Source organism: Megalobrama amblycephala, linkage group LG17 (genome assembly GCF_018812025.1).
Source record: "Megalobrama amblycephala isolate DHTTF-2021 linkage group LG17, ASM1881202v1, whole genome shotgun sequence".
Taxonomy (NCBI): Eukaryota; Metazoa; Chordata; class Actinopteri; order Cypriniformes; family Xenocyprididae; genus Megalobrama; species Megalobrama amblycephala.
This window is the reverse complement of record NC_063060.1, coordinates 37,509,944-37,529,809: the sequence shown is the minus strand read 5'-3', so window position 1 is coordinate 37,529,809 and position 19,866 is coordinate 37,509,944. Positions and strand designations below refer to the sequence as shown.

General features: G+C 37.3%; 1 protein-coding gene across 1 annotated transcript; it reads right to left on the bottom strand.

Annotated features, from left to right (window-relative positions):
* Positions 1 to 17,272: 17,272 nt before the first annotated feature.
* On the bottom strand, positions 17,273 to 18,583 carry LOC125251896 (protein ZBED8-like). The gene has a single exon (XM_048164994.1). The coding sequence runs from the start codon at positions 18,581 to 18,583 to the stop codon at positions 17,273 to 17,275; it is 1,311 nt and encodes a 436-aa protein (XP_048020951.1).
* Between the last annotated feature and the right edge of the window lie 1,283 nt (positions 18,584 to 19,866).

Sequence of the window (19,866 nt, the reverse complement as noted above, 5' to 3'; positions counted from 1 at the left end):
CAACCGGACCGAACGAGAGTCTCGAGGCCTGCTGCTGCTCTGAGTGAGTGACAGGAGGCGCGTCGTTTTCAGCTGCGGTGTGCGTGAACGCGCTGTCGGAGAGAAGAGAGAAAGCGCTGCCGGTGTATGGATACTGTAGAAAAGCGAACTGCTGCGTATTTTAATAGAGAGATATGTTTAGAAAATTATATTTTGACAGCACTGTTAAGAAACCTCAAACCTGAAAGATTCGGGGCTTTTGGGAAAACATTCGGGGCTCCAGCCCCCTTAGCCCACCCCTAGCGCCGCCCCTGCTCTAATGTCCAGTCATTTACGCCGTCATCACCCGGGTGTTGATAGCGCGCGAGCGCAGGTGAGACATGAACAGCAAACGTTGGACTCATTTAAGCCTTGCTGATTTAAACCTTCAAGAACAAGACGCGAAAGAGAACTTGCACGCGCTGTGAGAAGATTTGTGTACACTCATCCGAAGCGCGCACACGCTTATTTCAGTCAGCGCGCAAATACTGAGTTCTCTTTCAAGTCTTGCGCTTCAGCGGCCAAATTCATTCAAAAATTATGTCAGCATGCCCGTCTTGGCGAGTATCCTAGCAAACATAGTCGGTTATGTCTTAAGTGAACGTATATTAGTCGAGAAAGACAGCGTATGTGTAACAGTAGGCTATATGTACTGGATCGTGCATGTCTTAAAGTGAAAAAAACTATTCCTGCTGCCTGTTTTTTATGTTAAATCAAACAACAAATAACAAAGAAATCACTCACTGCTCTTGACTGAATAGTTTTTGTAACTTCAATAATGATTAATCTTTATTTATTTTCTACAGTAAAGATAATATGCAGTGTTATTTTATATTTGATTACTTTATCCATTTTCTGTACCGGAAAACTACTGTTAGATACCTGAAAAACCTGAAAAGCACTGTTTATTTTATTTGAATATTTGCTTTATTGTACGTATTTGTGATGTTGCTTGTAATTTGATTGTTTGTTCTTATTTTCTTTATTTTTATTTGACAGTCCTATTTTCCCTAAACATAGCACATACCAAACCGTACCGAAACCTTGACCCTAAAACCGTGATACGAACAGAACCGTGAGCAATTTGAACCGTTGTACCCCTAGTAGCCGCCATGCTGAACTACTACATCTAATGAGGCAGCGGCAGAAACGTAGGAGGCTGGTATGCGTGCCTTTATTCCGTGCTGCCGTCTCCGCCAGTTTCTAAACATGTCTCCATTATATTGTCATTTTTTGCTCGTCCAACAACACGACCTTGTTTCTTTTTAGCGTGTTTCCTATAACAACGCCTGACGTTTATGTTTTACGTGGCATGAGAAAGTGACATAAACTATGCAAAATCCAATCAGAGAGGTCAAACTGAAACAGATTTCCAGAAATTCTATTTGAATAGGATTTCAAACCACATGTGAATGTAGCTCGAAACAGATTTCATGTGATTTTTGGCCATTCAGACTTGCAAAATCTGATCGTATTTCAGTCGGATATGCACAAAAATCGGATTTAGGCTAACAGTCTGAACGTAGCCTTTCTCACGCCATGTAAAACGTAAACACGTCAGACTTTTTTTGTAGAAAACTTGCTGAATGTCTTTGTAGAAACAAGGTTGTGTTGTTGCGAAGTGCAACGTCATTGCCATAGAAACCAATGCAGATATTCCATAAAATGAAAGAGCGCCACAGGACACACTAATTGGATCTGAACAGTTATGATACACACATTGTGGACAGCCAATCATTTAGATCAGATTCCAATCGGATACACAAACAATCGGATTTGGGCTGACGGTGTGACAGTGACATAGTCATAGGACTGGAACTAAACAGAGTGTTACTGACAACCTGGGAAGAGAGCTGCTGCAATAATATAAAATATGTGAAAAATTATTTTTGAGCGTTCAGTCATGAAAACCTATATACCCCCAAAACAAAATCAAGACTTTGTGAAATGGCATAAAATGTCCAACTTTCCCTCATTTTGGCAAGAAGAGAGATGACTCAAAACCATCTTGAGTCTTTCGCATAAATCTTTCAAAATCCTCTAAAATGGCCTCTTCCCCTTGCTTCCATACTTCTGTTTTCTGGTCGCTTTTTTTAAAATTTATTTATCAGTGTCTCCACACTCTCACTGGCCTGGGGCGTGATGGTGTTTGACTTGAACGGCCGGCTGATGGTACATCAGAACCCTCTCCCCTCCGGATGACCAGCCCTCTGTCCTGGCTGAGCTCTGCACTGCTCACAAATGTCACTCGTACACTGAGCCTGCCAACTCTTTCATTCGCAAACATGACCTGGCTTCCATCACATGACAAACAACCCTGCAGGTCAGCGACCCCTCGCTAAAGATCTCCCACCTGCTCTGCTGTAAACAGACCCGCTGTGTGCACAAGTAATGATTATGAATCAAGCTGTTGTTTACATCTACAGCATCTTTTTACTGTCATTTTTGTTCTCTGAGAGCAACTGATGTGAAATTACTTGAAACTTAATGGGAGAGTTCATCCAAAAATAAAAATTCTGTCATCATTTACTTACCCTCAAGTTGCTCCAAACCTGAATAAGATTCATTCTTCTGCTGAACACCAAAGAAGTTATTTTTAAGAATGTCCCATTGACTTCCATAGTATCTTTTTCCATACTATGGAAGTAAGTGGGGCCCATCAACTGTTTGGTTATCGATATTCTTCAAAATATCTTTACTGCAGAAGAAAGAAATTTGTACAGGTTTGAGTGTGAGTAAAGTCAAAGACTATAGATATAAAAAAGACAGTTCACTCCTATTACTTGTGAATGAGAGAAACTGCAATGTGCAATATGGCGGAATACGTCCCACCTTCTAAGTAAAAGAGCCAATCACTGATTGGTAAAGTCAATGCATCACTGTAGCTGCCGTTAGAAGCTCCGGTTCCCATAGAAACCCGAGACTTGCGCTTAGGACTCCCGATTTGAAATATGTCATTTAATTGTGAGTTTGGCAAGCAGTTTTTGAGATTTCAGGATTCCCCCATTCAAATAGATGGTCTTGGTTGCCCGAAAGGAGGCATTGCATATATGGCCGCCGAGTGAACAGACTTTCCTTGAAAGGGACTTTGGTAGTAGAATAACTTGAGTGTGAGTAAATGATGACAGAATTTTTATTTTTGAGTGAACTATCCCTTTAAAGTCTTGAAAATTATGTCATTAATGACTCACCCTGATGTCGTTCAAAACCCATAAGACCTCCGTTCATCTTCGGAACAGAGTTTAAGATATTTTAGATTTAGTCCGAGAGCTTTCTGTCCCTCCATTAAAAGTGTATGTACGGTATACTGTCCATGTCCAGAAAGATGATAAAAACATCATCAAAGTAGTCCATGTGACATCAGTGGATCAGTTAGAAGTTTTTGAAGCATCGAAAATACATTTTGGTCCAAAAATAACAAAAGCTACGACTTTATTCAGCATTGTCTTCTCTTCCGGGTCTGTTGTCAATCCGGGTTCACAACTCCGCAGTGACGCTGCTGACGTGTTATCTGGTGCGCCCGAGCTTCATTTACAATCTGAGGGAGACGCACGCTGTATTCAAGCTATTCTACATTGTTTGTATTTTGGTATTGCTATATTTTTTAAAACGGTGCGTAAGTATGCATGTCGCGGATGTCCTAATCGCCAAAAACAACGACGTAAAAGTGCATTACCAACGCCGACAGATGAAAGGATTCAATGAAATCAATTCAATGGAAAGGATTCCGGAAGAGAATACAATGCTGAATAAAGTCGTAGTTTTTCAAATGTGTAATAAAATTAATTTAACAAAACGTATGTAAAAAGAAATATCTCATATACTCGCCCTTGGCAGATTTGACAGATTTAAATCAATTTAAATCAACAGCAAAACTCTTTCTACACACGCTTTTACTTTCCTCTAATTACAAACATCTGCTGATATCGCTGTGAATTTATGACTGTTTTTTCACTTCCATAATAAACAGTAAACATGTGGACAGATCATTCATTTTAATTAGCAAAAGTTTACATGCAGCATGATTTACGTTTTTAAGTTTAACATCACCATCAACTGCTCTCTTGACTGTTTGCTGTTTCAAATTACCAGAGCTGGCAGGCAGTTCAGAGCAGTTGTGTGTGTGTGTCTATGACTAATACCACAGACACAAACAGCGGTGCGGCGGAAGCATTTTTCTTCTGCGCTCCCCGCATTATGAGACCTCTTCACCAATTCAAGAGTCTAATCTAATTTCCCTCAGACTTGTAGAGCGTGAACAAGCCGCTGTGAAGCTTGGCATCTGAAGACGGTCTGGGACAAAGGCTCTGAAAATAAACATGTACGAGCATGTCTGCATGTCTGCATGTCTTGTCATCAGTGGCCACTGATCTTATGTGTTCCTGGTATGAAAGCGGCTGAAAGTTTCCTTGAAAAGTTGGATGCTAGTGGAGATCAATGCACCGGAGGAATCTAGCAGCCTCTGGCGGTCAAGCAGTTTACTACAAACTTGAGCAGACATTTACCCCACCTATCAGATATCTATATGGTCAAAACCAGAATATGCTCATTTTGATTCCGTATCTCTGTTTTTACCTCGCAATTCGCTTGCAACGTGGATTCTATACAGATTCTGTAATGCGGTGAGACTACATGAATAAAACAGCGAGATGAAAGAATACTACGATCAATTTCTTCAGATACGACAAGCTATTTTCCCTGTGTTTTACCACGATAGATCCGTGTACAAGCACACCTGAGACCCTGGTGGATGACATTCCATTCCACGGCATCCAATATTCCCTTTTGCTGTCAAAAAAGAAAAATAGACTTGCTCATATCACATGATTTGATATTTACTCTCCCGAACATGCAACTCACCCCTGAACTTTTTGTGTCTGGACTCCACATGCTGAGATTTAAAACAGATCTCTTCTGCACCCATCGCCATAGTAACAAAATCTACCAATTACAGCTCAAACACTCCACTGCTTAGAGAGGGTTTACGCTCAGATATCCTCTAATAAGGTCAGATGTGGAGAATATGAATATTTGTTCTCATATTTCTCATATTTCTGTATGGCAGAGCCCCTGTTTTGTAAAAGAGACAGGCTGGTGATCAGGGATGGAATCAGCTCTGTAATAGATGAAGTGTAGCTGGAAAAAATCCTTTAGGACCCGGTATGTTACATCACTGCTAATGGCTTCTGCCCTGATGGCAAATGAAATTAGGAGTACATTAATTAGGTGCATTCATTAAATGAACTAGTAGGCAACTCCGGAGTCTATCATAGAAGTACAATTTGGCCAGTCAATCATTCAGATGTTGTTACTTTATAATGTCTAAATCATGTTTTGTTTTTGTTTAAATTGTTTGTTTAAATTTATTATAAAATCAAAATCAGATTTGCGTGAAGACAAACAGTAGGTACTTGAGTCCCAAAAGAATGAATTTTAATGACTCAATCCAAGAATTACTGCAACCAAAAACAAGAAAATAAAGTTGAAGTACTGTACCTGATGCTCCAAACAATGGCTCTGTAAGCAAAGTAAATCTTCTCCCAATAAAATATTTATATATTTAATAACAAAGGAACTTACATCAGTGGAAGTGATTAAATATATCAAAGAACTTTGTGTTTAACTCATCTTACATGGAGGCCATTATGCAAAACAATACAGAGCTGCAAATCTTTCTACATCTCTAGGGACCGACCATATCAGGGAAGTTTCCCAAGTTCAGTCCAAAGTATTATGAAGGAATTGTAAGAAGAGAGTACATGGTGAGGGCTTTCCAGTGTAGCAGGGAAGCAGATGAGTATATACTGTACTGTAAAAATGCAGGGGTTTGGAACTAAGGATAAATCCTAGAACTCTGTTATTATGAAGACGGCATGAAATAAAGATGAGGAGACTGTGGGATTTTTCACTATTGTGGGGATTTTTCACTGGCTCTTTCTGAAGGTTATACCAGTAACGAGTGAAAGTTTTAATGATAAAATATTTTAATCATTCAACTGATTTGTTCAAAACACTGATTCATTCAGGAACGAAACAAGCGACTATCTTTATAGATGAGTCAATGAATCATTCACTCAATCAATTTGTCAAAAGACATTTTATTCAAAAACGAAATAAGCAGCTTTCTTTAGGAGAACGCCATTCAGTCAAATCATTCAGTCAAACAATTTGTTTTGATTCGATTCATTCAGAAACAAAACTGTTGTTCAGAGATGTCATTTTAGTATCAATGAGATAATATCTAATATAGTTTTATTCACATTTTTTATTTTATTCATATGATGTAGCGTCTCGTTCCCTTATTCAGGGAACCAGGGTTACACAAGTAACCCGAGACGTTCCCTTTCATGGGAACTGTCGACGCTACATTATGGGAGCGTCTCGTTCCCTTATTCAGGGAACCAGGGTTACACAAGTAACCCGAGACGTTCCCTTTCATGGGAACTGTCGACGCTACATTATGGGAGCGTCTCGTTCCCTTATTCAGGGAACCAGGGTTACACAAGTAACCCGAGACGTTCCCTTTCATGGGAACTGTCGATGCTACATTACGGGAACCCATAACATCATATGACGTAGCGTCTCGTTCCCTCATTCAGGGAACCAGGGTTACACAAGTAACCCGAGACGTTTTTTTATTTTTAGATTTTCCATTTTAATCTTAAATTGTTAGTAATTTTCGTTGTGTTTTATTTTTATTTTCATTTTTGTTTAAACATGTCTATACAGTTTTTATTTTATTTCAGCTTTAGTTTTAGTGATTTTAGTACATCAAATTGTTGTCAGTATTCATATTGATTTGTAATCAAAAAAGAAAAAATGCATATATGTTGCTTGAGAAGGGTACTTGTCCTGCATTTCTTTAAAATACATGGCATTTGGTTTTAGTATTTTGTTATACAATGATATATTCACATATTATTAACTGTGGCTTAAAGGGATAGTTCACCCAAAAATGAAAATTATCCCATAATTTACTCACCCTCAAGCCATCCTAGGTGTATATGACTTTCATCTTTCAGTCAAACACAATCGGAGTTATATTTAAAAAATATTCATGCTCTTCCAAGCTTTATAATGGGAGTGAATGGTGAATTTTGAAGCCCCCAAAAAAAGCACATCCATCAATCATAAAAGTAATCCATACGGCTGTTAATAAATTGAAGTGATGCAATGTGTTTTTGTACGAAAAATATCCAGTAATAAGTATATGGTGGAATAAGTCCCGCCTTCTAAATAAGAGCCAATCGACCACTGGTAAAGACATCGCGTCACTGCAGCGGCCAATAGAAGCACTGGTTTCTATAGAAACAGTCAGACGTGCACCTCCGAAATGAGGCACAAGAGACACACATTTAGGTCTGCGCATGTGCATTAGCTTGATCCAGCCTGAAAAATACATTTTTTTGTCATGATTCGAGCGTTTGGAAAAAAACATTTATGAGACAGTTGTTGTCAGATTTCACTGGTGATTTCAAATATGAAATTTAATTGAAAGCTTGGCAAACAGCTTTGGAGAATTTTGATGTTTCCCCATTCAAAGAGATAGGAGCTGCACTTGCATGCCCGAGAGGCGTTTCAAAGATGGCCGCCAAGTGAAATTACTTTTCTTAAAGGAACTTTGATTGTGCATCAGGTCAAAGTTCACTCTTCTGCTGGAATCGACTCACATACGGAAGCCAGTGATTCTACTTTACAAAGTTATAAATATGGATATTTTTCTTACAAAAATACATCACTTCACCACAGAAGGCCTTTATTAACCCCCTGGAGCCGTATGGATTACTTTTATGATGGATGGATGTGCTTTTTTGGGCTTCAAAGCATCGGTTACCATTCACTCCCATTATAAACCTTAAAGAGCCAGAATATTTTTTAATATAACTCCGATTGTGTTTGGCTGAAAGAAAAAAGTCATATACAGCTAGGATGGCTTGAGGGTGTGTAAATTATAGGATAATTTTCATTTCAGGGGGGGACTATCCCTTTAAGTGTCCAAATATTTTTGGGACCACTGTATATGAAATATAGATATAGAAATGTGGATCGATAGATTAACAGAAGCACTAAAGAAGGGCTTAATTTGTGAGGTTAGAAAGGTCGAAAGAAGGAACATGGATGGCATCTGTTTTGTTAAATGATTTGTCCTCCCAATCATGCTCATCTTAAGCGATGAGCACAGGAATATTCATGGCAGTGACTGTCGCAGTGAGGCAATGAAGGGCCCTTCTGTCTTTCATTACATGCACAACAATGAATTCATTGGAATTATTGTGAAAGCATGACCTTGACTTTCACCCCTGTGTTCATTACTGGCAGAAGCAGGGCCCATGCTCAGAGATTATTTCACACTGTATAAGAGAGCAAGCCAGAGTGGAGCGCACAGACCTCATCAAGAGGTGGCGGGCTGCAGAAAATGAATATGAAATGCAAAGGCAATTTCCTTTTGGCCAGATGGGTGACTTGGTATTCCTGACGAATGTTAGGAGATCAAGAAGTCCTATTAACGCACTCTGATAACAACCCGGTGCATGAGAGGGAGGGGTTGACATTCTGCCAGAGTTCCTTTTACAAAGAAAAGCATTGCAACAGAGTATACCTTTGCTAAACGTTTGTTTATCTGTTCCCTCATAGAAAGGTACAGCCAGCATTTTTGCAAAAAAGGGAGCTTTTGCCAGAATATTGACAATAAAATTTTTGTCTTGAGCAAAGACTGACTTGAGAGTCAATATTCATTTAATAAGGCATTGGTTGGTTGCTTGAGTTGGGCTTCTTAGAGCCAAGGTGATATCTATCAAATGCCAAGAAGAATATAAACTGTAGGGGAGGGAGGGGGGGATCAGAATGAGGGACACAGGCAACAGAGGACCTTTCATGGACAGACTCCCAGACGGAAGCTATTGCCCATCTCTTTAGAAAGTGTAATGAAGGGAGACTGAATCAAAGAGGTCCAATATTATGCCTGACCAAATGGGGACGACGATAAAGAGAGCTTGGAAATACTATGTTTTCTCTTTTTTTATCTCCTCAAGATTTTGGCCCTGACAGCACTGCTGCTCATGTTTTGGCCCGGGGCCCTTAGTCAAGTCATAATCTGTCCACCTAATCATTGTTGAAGCTTAATTTACCATTGTTCTTTGCTTATGTTTTCTGTAAGATGTGCTACATCCTAAGTGGAAAAATAAGACCAAGTGCACACTACAAGACAGAAAGTTGTTCAAATTTATGTGACAAGTCATAACGTATCTCACAAATGCATTTGTGATATGCACACATTGTAGGCTATGATCTTGTTTTGTTGTTGTTGTTGCAAATAATTGCAGACTTAAAGCGACAGTTCACCCAAAAATTAAAATCTTTCATTATTTAAAGGTGCCCTAGAATTAAAAATTGAATTTATCTAGGTATAGTTGAATAACAAGAGTTCAGTACATGGAAATGACATACTGTACAGTGAGTCTCAAACTCCATTGTTTCCTCCTTCTTGTATAAATCTCATTTGTTTAAAAGACCTCCGGAGAACAGGCGAATCTCAACATAACACCGACTGTTATGTAACAGTCATGATTATTAATATGTACGCCCCCAATATTTGCATATGCCAGCCCATGTTCGAGGCATTACACAAGGGCAGCCAGTATTAACGTCTGGAGCTGCACAGCTGAATCATCAGACTAGGTAAGCAAGCAAGAACAACAGCGAAAAATGGCAGATGGAGCGATATTAACTGACATGATCTAGGATAACATGATATTTTTAGTGATATTTGTAAACTGTCTTTCTAAATGTTTTGTTAGCATGTTGCTAATGTACTGTTAAATGTTACCATCGTTTCTTACTGTATTCACAGAGACAAGACTGTCGTTATTTTCATTTTTAAACATTTGCAGTCTGTATAATTCATAAACACAACTTCATTCTTTATAAATTTCTCCAACAGTATAGCATTAGCCATTAGCCACGCAGCATAGCCTCAAACTCATTCAGAATCAAATGTAAACATCCAAATAAATACAATACTCACATAATCCAATGTATGCGTGCAGCATGCATGACAAACATTTTGTAAAGATCCATTTTGAGGGTTATATTAGCTGTGTGAACTTTGTTTATGCTGTTCAAGGCAAGCGCGAGCTCCGTGGGCGGAGAGCACGAGAATTTAAAGGGGCCGCAGCATGAATCGGCGCATTTCTAATTATGCCTCAAAATTAAAGTTAAAAAAATTAATTAAAATAAATCTATGGGGTATTTTGAGCTGAAACTTCACAGACACATTCAGGGGACACCTTAGACTTATATTACATCTTGTAAAAAAACGTTCGATGGCACCTTTAAAAAATTTAGGGTAAAGGCCAATTCATATTGCATCAACAGATGCCGACCAACAGCAACAGACACTTCGTTGGGTTTTGTCTGATCAGTGTTTGACCCCACTCGGTCGGCGTCTGTTGGTGTTGGTCCGTGCATGTTTTTGCTGAACACATTAAGGCCCCGGTATACTTCAAACAAAGGTTAGATGAATATGTAAATATGTGCCATGCACTTTCTTCTCAGTAACAAATTAACACAACAAAAATGAGAAAACAGCAAGCATTTATTATAGAAAGCATAAGAAAAGCGTCTGATCATAACAACATGGGTATGTTAGCACGAGCTCTGCAAATTAGCACTCCAGTCACGTCACGTCTTCATATAGCACTTCATTCAATGGATTGCTTAAAATCAAGCAGCTTTACATGAAAAACAGTGTCAGTGCCTCATTTTTTTACAAGCACAACTTAATTTTGTACTATAAAGCGGCTCTCCAGTGTGTTCATGTTTTCACCCGCGGAGATCTTACCTCGACGAACTCAAACACACGAATGAGTCAAAGACGCGTTCGACGCGAGTGAAGGCGGAGCCTCAGCGCACACCTCCTGTTACGTTATCGTCACGGACCAATGGTATAGTAGGAAGGTGTTTTGCAGCTGGAGTGAACTTTTCCTGAAAATTTGCTTTGGCAAGCCGTTTCGAACTTCCAAAAAGAACACAAAACGAACTTCATTTTGGCCTGATTTTGTTCGAAATGACGTCACATCAGTTCGTTCTTCGATTTCGTTTGAAGTATACCGGGGCCTTTAGTATTTGTCAGGCAGTGAAATGTCTGAAAAGTAACATAATGCAATCTGAGCATTTGCATCCAGAGCTTTTAGCAACAGTTTAGGTTTTATGGATTGAACTTAAAGAGTTCACCCAAAAATACAAATTATGTCATTAATTACCCTCATGTCAATCCAAACCCGTAAGATCTTCGTTCATCTGCAGAACACAAATTAAGATATTTTTGATGAAATCCGAAAGCTCTCTGACTCCTGCATAGACAGCAGTTTAATTACCATATGCAAGATCCATAAAAGTAGTAAAAACATCATTAAAATAGTCCATGTGACTAGTGGTTCAACCTTAATGTTATGAAGTGACGAGAATACTTTTTGTTTGAACTTTATTTGTCAATTTTATCTCTTCCCTGTCATTCTCCTTACCCGGAAGTGGTGAATGTAAACAGCGTAGGAGACTGACAGGCAAGAGACAAATTTGTTAAATAAAGTCATTATTTTTGTTTTGTTTTTACACACAAAAAGTATTTTTGTGCAAAAAAATAGCTCTCGAATTTCATCAAAAATATCTTAATTTGTGTTCTGAAGATGAAAAAAGGACTTACGGGTTTAGAACGACATGAGGGTGAGTAATTAATGACAGAATTTTAGTTTTAGGGTGAACAAACCCTTTAAATTTACAGTAAAAACCTGTTTTGTAGATTTATAATACACTGACAACCACCAAAAAAACCATATGATGAATCAAAGCTCATCACAAGTAGCTTTTCTACAAGATAAGGTAAAAATATATAGAAGGCGAACAGTGTCATGCAAACAAATACAAAACACCATCATGGTAACACACTTGACACTAAACTAATGCTATTAACATTAATTTATAACCCTAATATATACATAATTTTCATTTGAACTTTCCTTTTTAAAACACTGAATGGTAAACATTTTTGTGCGTGCGCTTGGTTTAATAAAACAGGAAAGTGTGTTTTGGGGTGGGTTTGGTCACCTTTGTGGAGCTACTAATAAAGTAGCATCCATAATGACATTAATTGGTAATATATTTTACTCTACAGGCTGATAGCAGCAATATTTACTTCTCTGATGTAGACAGATATTGATTCTCACAGGGGAGAGGCTGCATCACTGAAAGACTTACTAAGAGGACGAGGCTGATGAAGTTGTCCTGGATTACCCTGGCTCGCCCCTGTTGTCTGGTGAAGACAAAGTGCACAGACATACTGGCAAGTGATAAACAGTATGACTGTTTGCAAAAGTCTAAGGGAGTGTGATTATCTGCATTACCAGTTAAACTAAGCAGCAAGCTGTGAATGCCTTCAGGGCAGACAGTGGCAGTGCTAAACTGAAAGACAATTCAGATTTGTTTTGCTCACATAATCAATGCTATTATATGCAATTTACTCATGCTGGGTCATTTTATGCAAGAGGTGCCTTCGCAAGTTTGATAAGATGATTTTTGAAGTACATTTTATATATTTTAACACTTCTATCATATATATATAGAGCAGACATGTCCTTGACTTCAAAAGAATTAAAATGTCATTGTGACTTTTTTTTTTTTTTGATGAACAAGTAATTACTCAATGACATGGAGATTTTTAATTCAACTACAATGTAAATATATGGGTCATTGATGAATAAGGTTTTTAAAAGTGTAAAAAAAAATATAATAGAGATATAATTAATTTTGAAGTTTTATTAAATGTTAACAATGAGATTATGTGGTTTTAAATCAATTAACACTGCTTTTGTCATTTTTACAAGATGGACAAAATTTGTCACCAAAAAGTCATTCGGTTTAACCAAAATTTTGGTTTTACCGAATGACACTTTTGGTTATACCGAATGACGATATTTTCAAACAATGCTGACAGACTGATATCTTGCTAGCTAACAAAAGGACAATCAAACATTTTATATTTAGTACAAGTTTTTAAAATATTACAACATTTTCCATGTTTTATAGCGGTTGTACCAAATGACCTGATATTTTGGGAGATGCGTATGAATTTTTAAATTTGAAAAAGAGAGTTAGTTACTTTGCTTCACGACCATGTGGTCCTTTGCAGGTGTCTGAATGATGTCACAACCTGTCACATGATACTGACCGCATGACTTGATCCAAAATGGTCCCTTTTTATTGGTTACTCCAAATGACGTCAGTGAAATTCATTTTTCCGGACAATTTTTCTCATGAACAAAGAAACGACTTCTACACATAATTTTAATACCATTTTGCATTTTGTATATATGTTCATATATACGGAAGAGGATTAGGGCCAAGCAATAATAAAAAAATAAAACCATCTCGAGATTAAAGTTGTTAAATTTCGAGAAAAAAGTCGAGATAAAATGTTGAGAATAAAGTCATTAAATTAACAAATTTATTCTCGTAATTTAACAACTTTTTTCTCATAATTTAATGAGTTTATTCTCATAATTTAATTACTTTATTCTCAACATTTTATCTTGACTTTTTTCTCAAAATTTAACGAGTTTTTTCTCGTAATTTAATGAGTTTATTCTCAACATTTTATTTCGACTTTTTTCTCGAAATTTAACGAGTTTTTTCTCGTAATTTAATGAGTTTATTCTCAACATTTTATCTCGACTTTTTTCTCGAAATTTAACGAGGTTTTTTCTCATAATTTAACAAGTTTATTCTCAACATTTTATCTCGACCTTTTTCTCGAAATTTAACGAGGTTTTTTCTTGTAATTTAACAAGTTTATTCTCAACATTTTATTTAGACTTTTTTCTCGAAATTTTACCAGTTTTTTGTCGTAATTTAATGAGTTTATTCTCAACATTTTATCTCAACCTTTTTCTCGAAATTTAACGAGTTTTTTCTCGTAATTTAACGACTTTTTTCTCGTAATTTAATGACTTTATTCTCGTAATTTAATGAGTTTATTCTCAACATTTTATCTTGACCTTTTTCTCGAAATTTAACGAGTTTTTTCTCGTAATTTAACAAGTTTATTCTCAACATTTTATTTCGACTTTTTTCTCGAAATTTAACGAGTTATTTCTCAAAATTTTACAATTTTAATCTCAAGATGGTTTCATTTTTTTATTATTGCTTGGCCCTAATCCTCTTCCGTAGATATATGATGTTTTAAAATCAAGCCAGAATAAAAAATATATACTGTACATTTATTACATTTTAAGATATTTTAATCACAAATGAATTTTTTTTTTTTATTAAAATGTGCATGTATGCTACAAGTTGGTAACACCCAGGAACGTACAGGCCAAAAAAAAAAAAAAAAGCTTTGCCATCACATTAATAAATTACATTTTAAAAATTATTTATTGCAATCTGTATTAATATTTCACAATGAGACTTCTTTGAAAAACACACAAAAAAATCCCTTTAAAATAAATAAAATGCAATCAAATCTCTTCATTTCTCTTAAGTATTACAGCAACCGTGTTCAGAACTGATACATGTAATTGATTTAGTCCTGCTAACAGTCTCTGTGTGAGAAACACACACTTCCCTTGCTGGAGGTGGTAATGAAGGTGCTAACGACAAACTTTTATAACATGACATGTAAGCGAAACCGCAGAGGATAACAAGTTGTCATGAGTATTTTTAGGTGTTTTTCTCATTTCCTAGTGGTAATTGAAATTTTTGCAGTAAAATTTCCCTCAAGACCCACAGAGTTACCACTTTAAAGATACTGTAAATGGCATTAAATTAAAACTCCTGCACAATAAGGCAGTCATTACAGAACCATTTCAAAAGGGAGTCATTAAATTAAATCTGGTAAATGTCACTTAATGTACACTCAAGCACAAATCACTGAATTAGTCATATCCTAACGGCATTGTGGTGAGGTGCTCCGAGGCAAAACCAGACTTTAAAGACTTGTAAATCAGGATTATGAGATAACCGTGTTTTTCTCTTTTTCTGTGGAAAGTAATGTGAGTCACAGTCAACAATGTTATATCACATGGATATTCGCAGATAAATGTGCTGTATTACCATGAAGTGTCGAAGCGACACCAATCACATTATCTCCCTCATATTACATTCATGACATACAAAAGCGCTGAACCCAGGGGCAGTCATTAACCATTATACGGCCATTCATCATCCTGATTTTGCATTGACCAAATGGATTACAAATGTTCTCTCTGTGTGCATGCAAAGCGTTAACCTTCTCCTTGGCCATACTTCCTCGTCCTCAATGGCCTCAGTAAAATGGCAACTTCACAAGCCGTAATGATGTCACTGAAGTATCACTTGTCATTTGTAAGTGATGAGTCTCCGCACAGATCAAAGGAGATTGATGATTTTGCCACTACTGCAGTAATGCAAAAGGTCACACCAAACTGTCTGCACCAACTGCCACACAAGTCTTGAAAAGTGAAGCCAAAACATTTTGATTGCCCCCTTGTGGCTGGCTGCAGCATAGGTCACAAACCCCACCCTCTCCATGTAATCAAATGAGATGCTAGCCAAACTTAAAAAAAAATCGAATTACACTTCATATATATATTTTTTAGAAGACAGTTTCTTTCAATTTGGGATAGTTCTTATCGTGCTGACATATGTTCAATTGTTCGTTTTTCCAATAAATGAGTTATTTGATGCTATAAAAATACATCATGATTGACAGCTGTGCTTATGACTGAATCTGCGGGAGTGTGACCAAGATACCACAGCTCCACCTCAGGATCACTACTGTGCAGACTCTCCCTCCAAAATGTAATGGGCAACAACCCTTTCTGGGATATTTTGGCTTCATTTTTCTACATTGGAAGAAAGTTGTCCATCTTTTTTTTTACAGACTATGGTCTGCACCGTGAGACTGGCAGGCAATGCAGTAGTTTTGCGTGCCATTTTCCATGAATAAGCTATTATCTTGTCATTTAAGACGAGTTCTCACAACCAAAAAACATGCTTCTAATGCTGTTAAAAAACAAACAAAAAAAAATCTTTTTTGCCTCAGATTGTTGTTACTGCATTCATCACGTAAGTGAAATTCATTTAAACCATTTTTTTTTTTCTTCAGGAAAACAACCAATATTTGTTCCTGAACTAGTTGGTCCCCTTTACTGAGTGATAGCATTAAATAAACATTTTCTGTGGGTATAGTATAAGCTATAGTATCCACTGATATAGGCACAGTGCATTAGAAATCCCAGATGAAATGCACAAAGAATGAGTTTCAAAAGGCTAAACTGATATAGAGTGATATTCTGTCTCCGATATCAAACACTTACATGAGATAGAGGTATTTCCCTAAATTACATTTGAAACAATCTCAGATCAAGTCAACGGAATCAAGTATGTGCATTTTGTTAAAGCAAAATCAATTCATTCAGCTAGAACTGAATCTAAAAAGGCACAAGACAGTGTAAGCTGCTTATGGCTCTTTCTTGCCTTAGTAAGAACTCCCTCTTCACCCTTCGCAGGGGTTTAAAGCAGTAACTTTAATTCATGTTGGCCGTCTGCGACTCAGCTCAGTTTCATAATGGCTAAAGCACTTATCTTCCAGTCATTGGTCCATCTGTCCTTGCTTCATTACCTCTGTCTAAGCCAGTGGTTCCCAACCTTTTTTTCAAGAGACCCCTATTTTAACACTGAAAAATCTTAACGACCCCCATGACCCCCCCCCCATTCAAATACACCAGTATAGACATCAGCTTAATGTGACTGTCAGTTGTTTAAGTTTTTAATAACACCAGAATGCAAACAATTAACTGCAACTTGCAACTACTGAGTTTTTCCAACAACAGATTCCATTTATTTTCCTAAACCCGTTGAGCAAATAACAGCACATTTTAATCTGTTAGCGTAAATATCAAATCTATCCATTTCACTTATTACCTTAAACGTGTAACAACATGCAAGGGTTCACAATGACCGACTTTTGTTTTCAGCCTGTGCTTTTTAACTGATGAACAAACAGAAGCAAATTAAAATTTACTAACATGAATATCACTTATTCAGAGAATTAATGTATTTTTTGTTTTGCATTCTAAAAACTAAAAACATTCACCAATTAAAACACAACAATAACCACTGCATAATAAATATTTACATATTGTAAGTTATGTTTTTTCATGCCTTTTCTCTTGTTCCTGGTTGAATTAAAGCCCTTATTTAATTGTTTTAATGTGACTATTTAATGTGAAGTCTGGGCCTGCATATCCAGGGCTAGAGATTGTATATTAGGCATGATTTTCGTGACAGCCATACGAAAGTCATGGTGCACATCCAGCTTGTTGCGTGCCTTCGTTTTGATGGTTACCAGAGAACTAAAAGCAGTCTCGGACAGGTATGTTGTGGCGAATGGCAGGATGAGTCTGGTTGTAGCATGGTGCGCAAGCTTGGGTGCGACGTTAGGTCCTTTCACCAGCCAGAACCGTTTGTACCCGTGTTCATTGAAGAATCTCCTCAGAAGAGAATTAGACTTGATATCCAAGAGCTCGTCCTCCGCTTGTAAATACTCCACGTCCTCCTCCTGCGCAGTGAATGGATCCATTACCCATGCGCATTTAGCGACATGTTCATCAACATCCGAAAACCGTGACGTCATCTCTTTCTGTAGCCGTTCCATGTGAAGTATGAACTCCTTGCTCAAGGATTCAGGCAAATTTCCCCCGGTCTGTTTAAGAAGTGATGGAAAATGGTGTAGGTCTCGTTTCATCAGCTTATTCCTCCTAAAGTCCACTTTATGCACAAATGCGTCAATAATTTCCTTGCATTCCAGCACATTTGCATCCGCGCTCTGCATGCGCTTGTTTGTTTCATTATAGAGGCTGAAAATATCCGCCAAGTATGACGTTCTGATGAGAAATGCATCTGTCATTTCGTCAAACAGCTTCTGATTGTTCATTTTCAGGAACTCTTTTATTTTTTCTTTTAGTTCAATAAAACGAACCAACACTTGGCCTCTTGATAGCCAGCGCACTTCGGTATGAAGGAGGAGTGTCTGATGCACCTCATCTTCACACAGCTCCGCAAAGATTCGCTTGTTTACCGGGCGGGCTTTTATAAAGTTAACGATCTTTACAACTGTCTTCATTGTTTCATTAAGTTCATCAGAGAGGTGTTTGCTGGCCAAGGCTTGACGGTGTATCATACAGTGAAACACAAGACAGTAGGGTGCTTTTTCTTTCAAACGTGCATTGAAGCCCTTGTTTTTTCCCATCATTGAAGCAGCTCCATCAGTGCAGCATGCGACTAAATTATTATAGGGAATCTGATTCTTTGTGAAGTACGTGTCAATCGCGTGGAAAATATCTTCTCCTCGTGTTGTTGTAGACAAATTAGTCGACAAAAGTATGTCCTGCTTTAGTTCGGAGTCATCAACGTACTGCACATATGCAATGAGGACTGCTTCATCCGCCACAGTAGACGTTTCGTCAAGTTGGATGGAAAATGGGTGCATCTTTAACTTTTCAATCAGTGTGTTCTCAACATCATTTGCCATTCTGTCGATTCTGTGCTTTATTGTATTATTAGACAGAGGTACAGTTTTTAGTTTTGAAGCTGCCTGTGCCCCGCACATTATTTCTGCCATTTTTACACATGCGGGTTTGAGCAGAGTTTCCCCGATGGTGTGTGGCTTTTTTGATTGGGCAATTAAGAGAGCGCACTCGAAGGATGCAACCGTTGCCTGTCTATTTTCATTTCCAGCTCTTGTAAAAACATCTATTATGTTCTGGGGTCTATTTGACATAACAAGTTCTTTTTTCCTCAGGAAAAATTCTGTAGGTTTACCCACCGTCTGTGGGTGTTTGGTGCTCTGATGTCTCATTAGTTTGCAGGGCTTCATGCTTTCATTCGCTAGTCTCTCACCACAGATTACACACTCAATTCTCACCTTGTCCATCGCTTCAATGAAACCAAATTCAAGATAACTGTCTAAATAAGGCCTTGTTTTCTTTTTAGCGCATTCATTTTTATCTTCTCCTCGCCGCTTTGCCATATTTTCTCTTTGCCTCGTTTTTTTTTCGAAGTTACGTCTGTATCTTCCCACTCTCGCGATATGTTGCAAAATTCTCGGCGTTAAGGATTTTTTTTTTGTCATGTTTAATTTTTTTACATTTTTTTTTTTCAGAATTATTTTAATCAGAATTAATTTATCGTGCTCTTTAAAAAAAAAAAAAGATTGGCGACTGGCGACCCCTCGAAAATTATTAGCGACCCCTAGTGGGGGTCGCGACCCCAGGGTTGGGAACCACTGGTCTAAGCCACCGTCCATCTCAAATATCTCTATTTTGACACTGTAGATCAAATATAGCCAGGATTTGGAGAGCTTACCATTCAAATAAGTTGCAATTCAAGGCAGATGGTTATGTCATGTCAACCATCTGGCTAATGCTTGCTTTCATGATTTTCATAATATCATATGTATATATGTTGCATATGTACTCTAGTTCAGCAATAAAATAAAAGGTAGCTTGTTAACCTCATGTAAGTAATGTTGCTGATAAGGTTGATATACAATAGGGTTCAAAAAGACCAATTTTTTTATTTTTTTTGTTAATTTAATATAATGCCTCATTGCTTACACTGGACATACACCTAGAAATACTATAGAATCGAGGGTTATCATGGTACCATAATTCCAGTAGTCAATTTTTGGTACCATATCAAAAACTGTTGGAACTACTTTATTCAACTATTGTAATAATAAAATAAAAATATTAATTAAATTAAATGAGTTTATTATTCATGATGATAAAAATTATAAGTAAACACATTTAAACA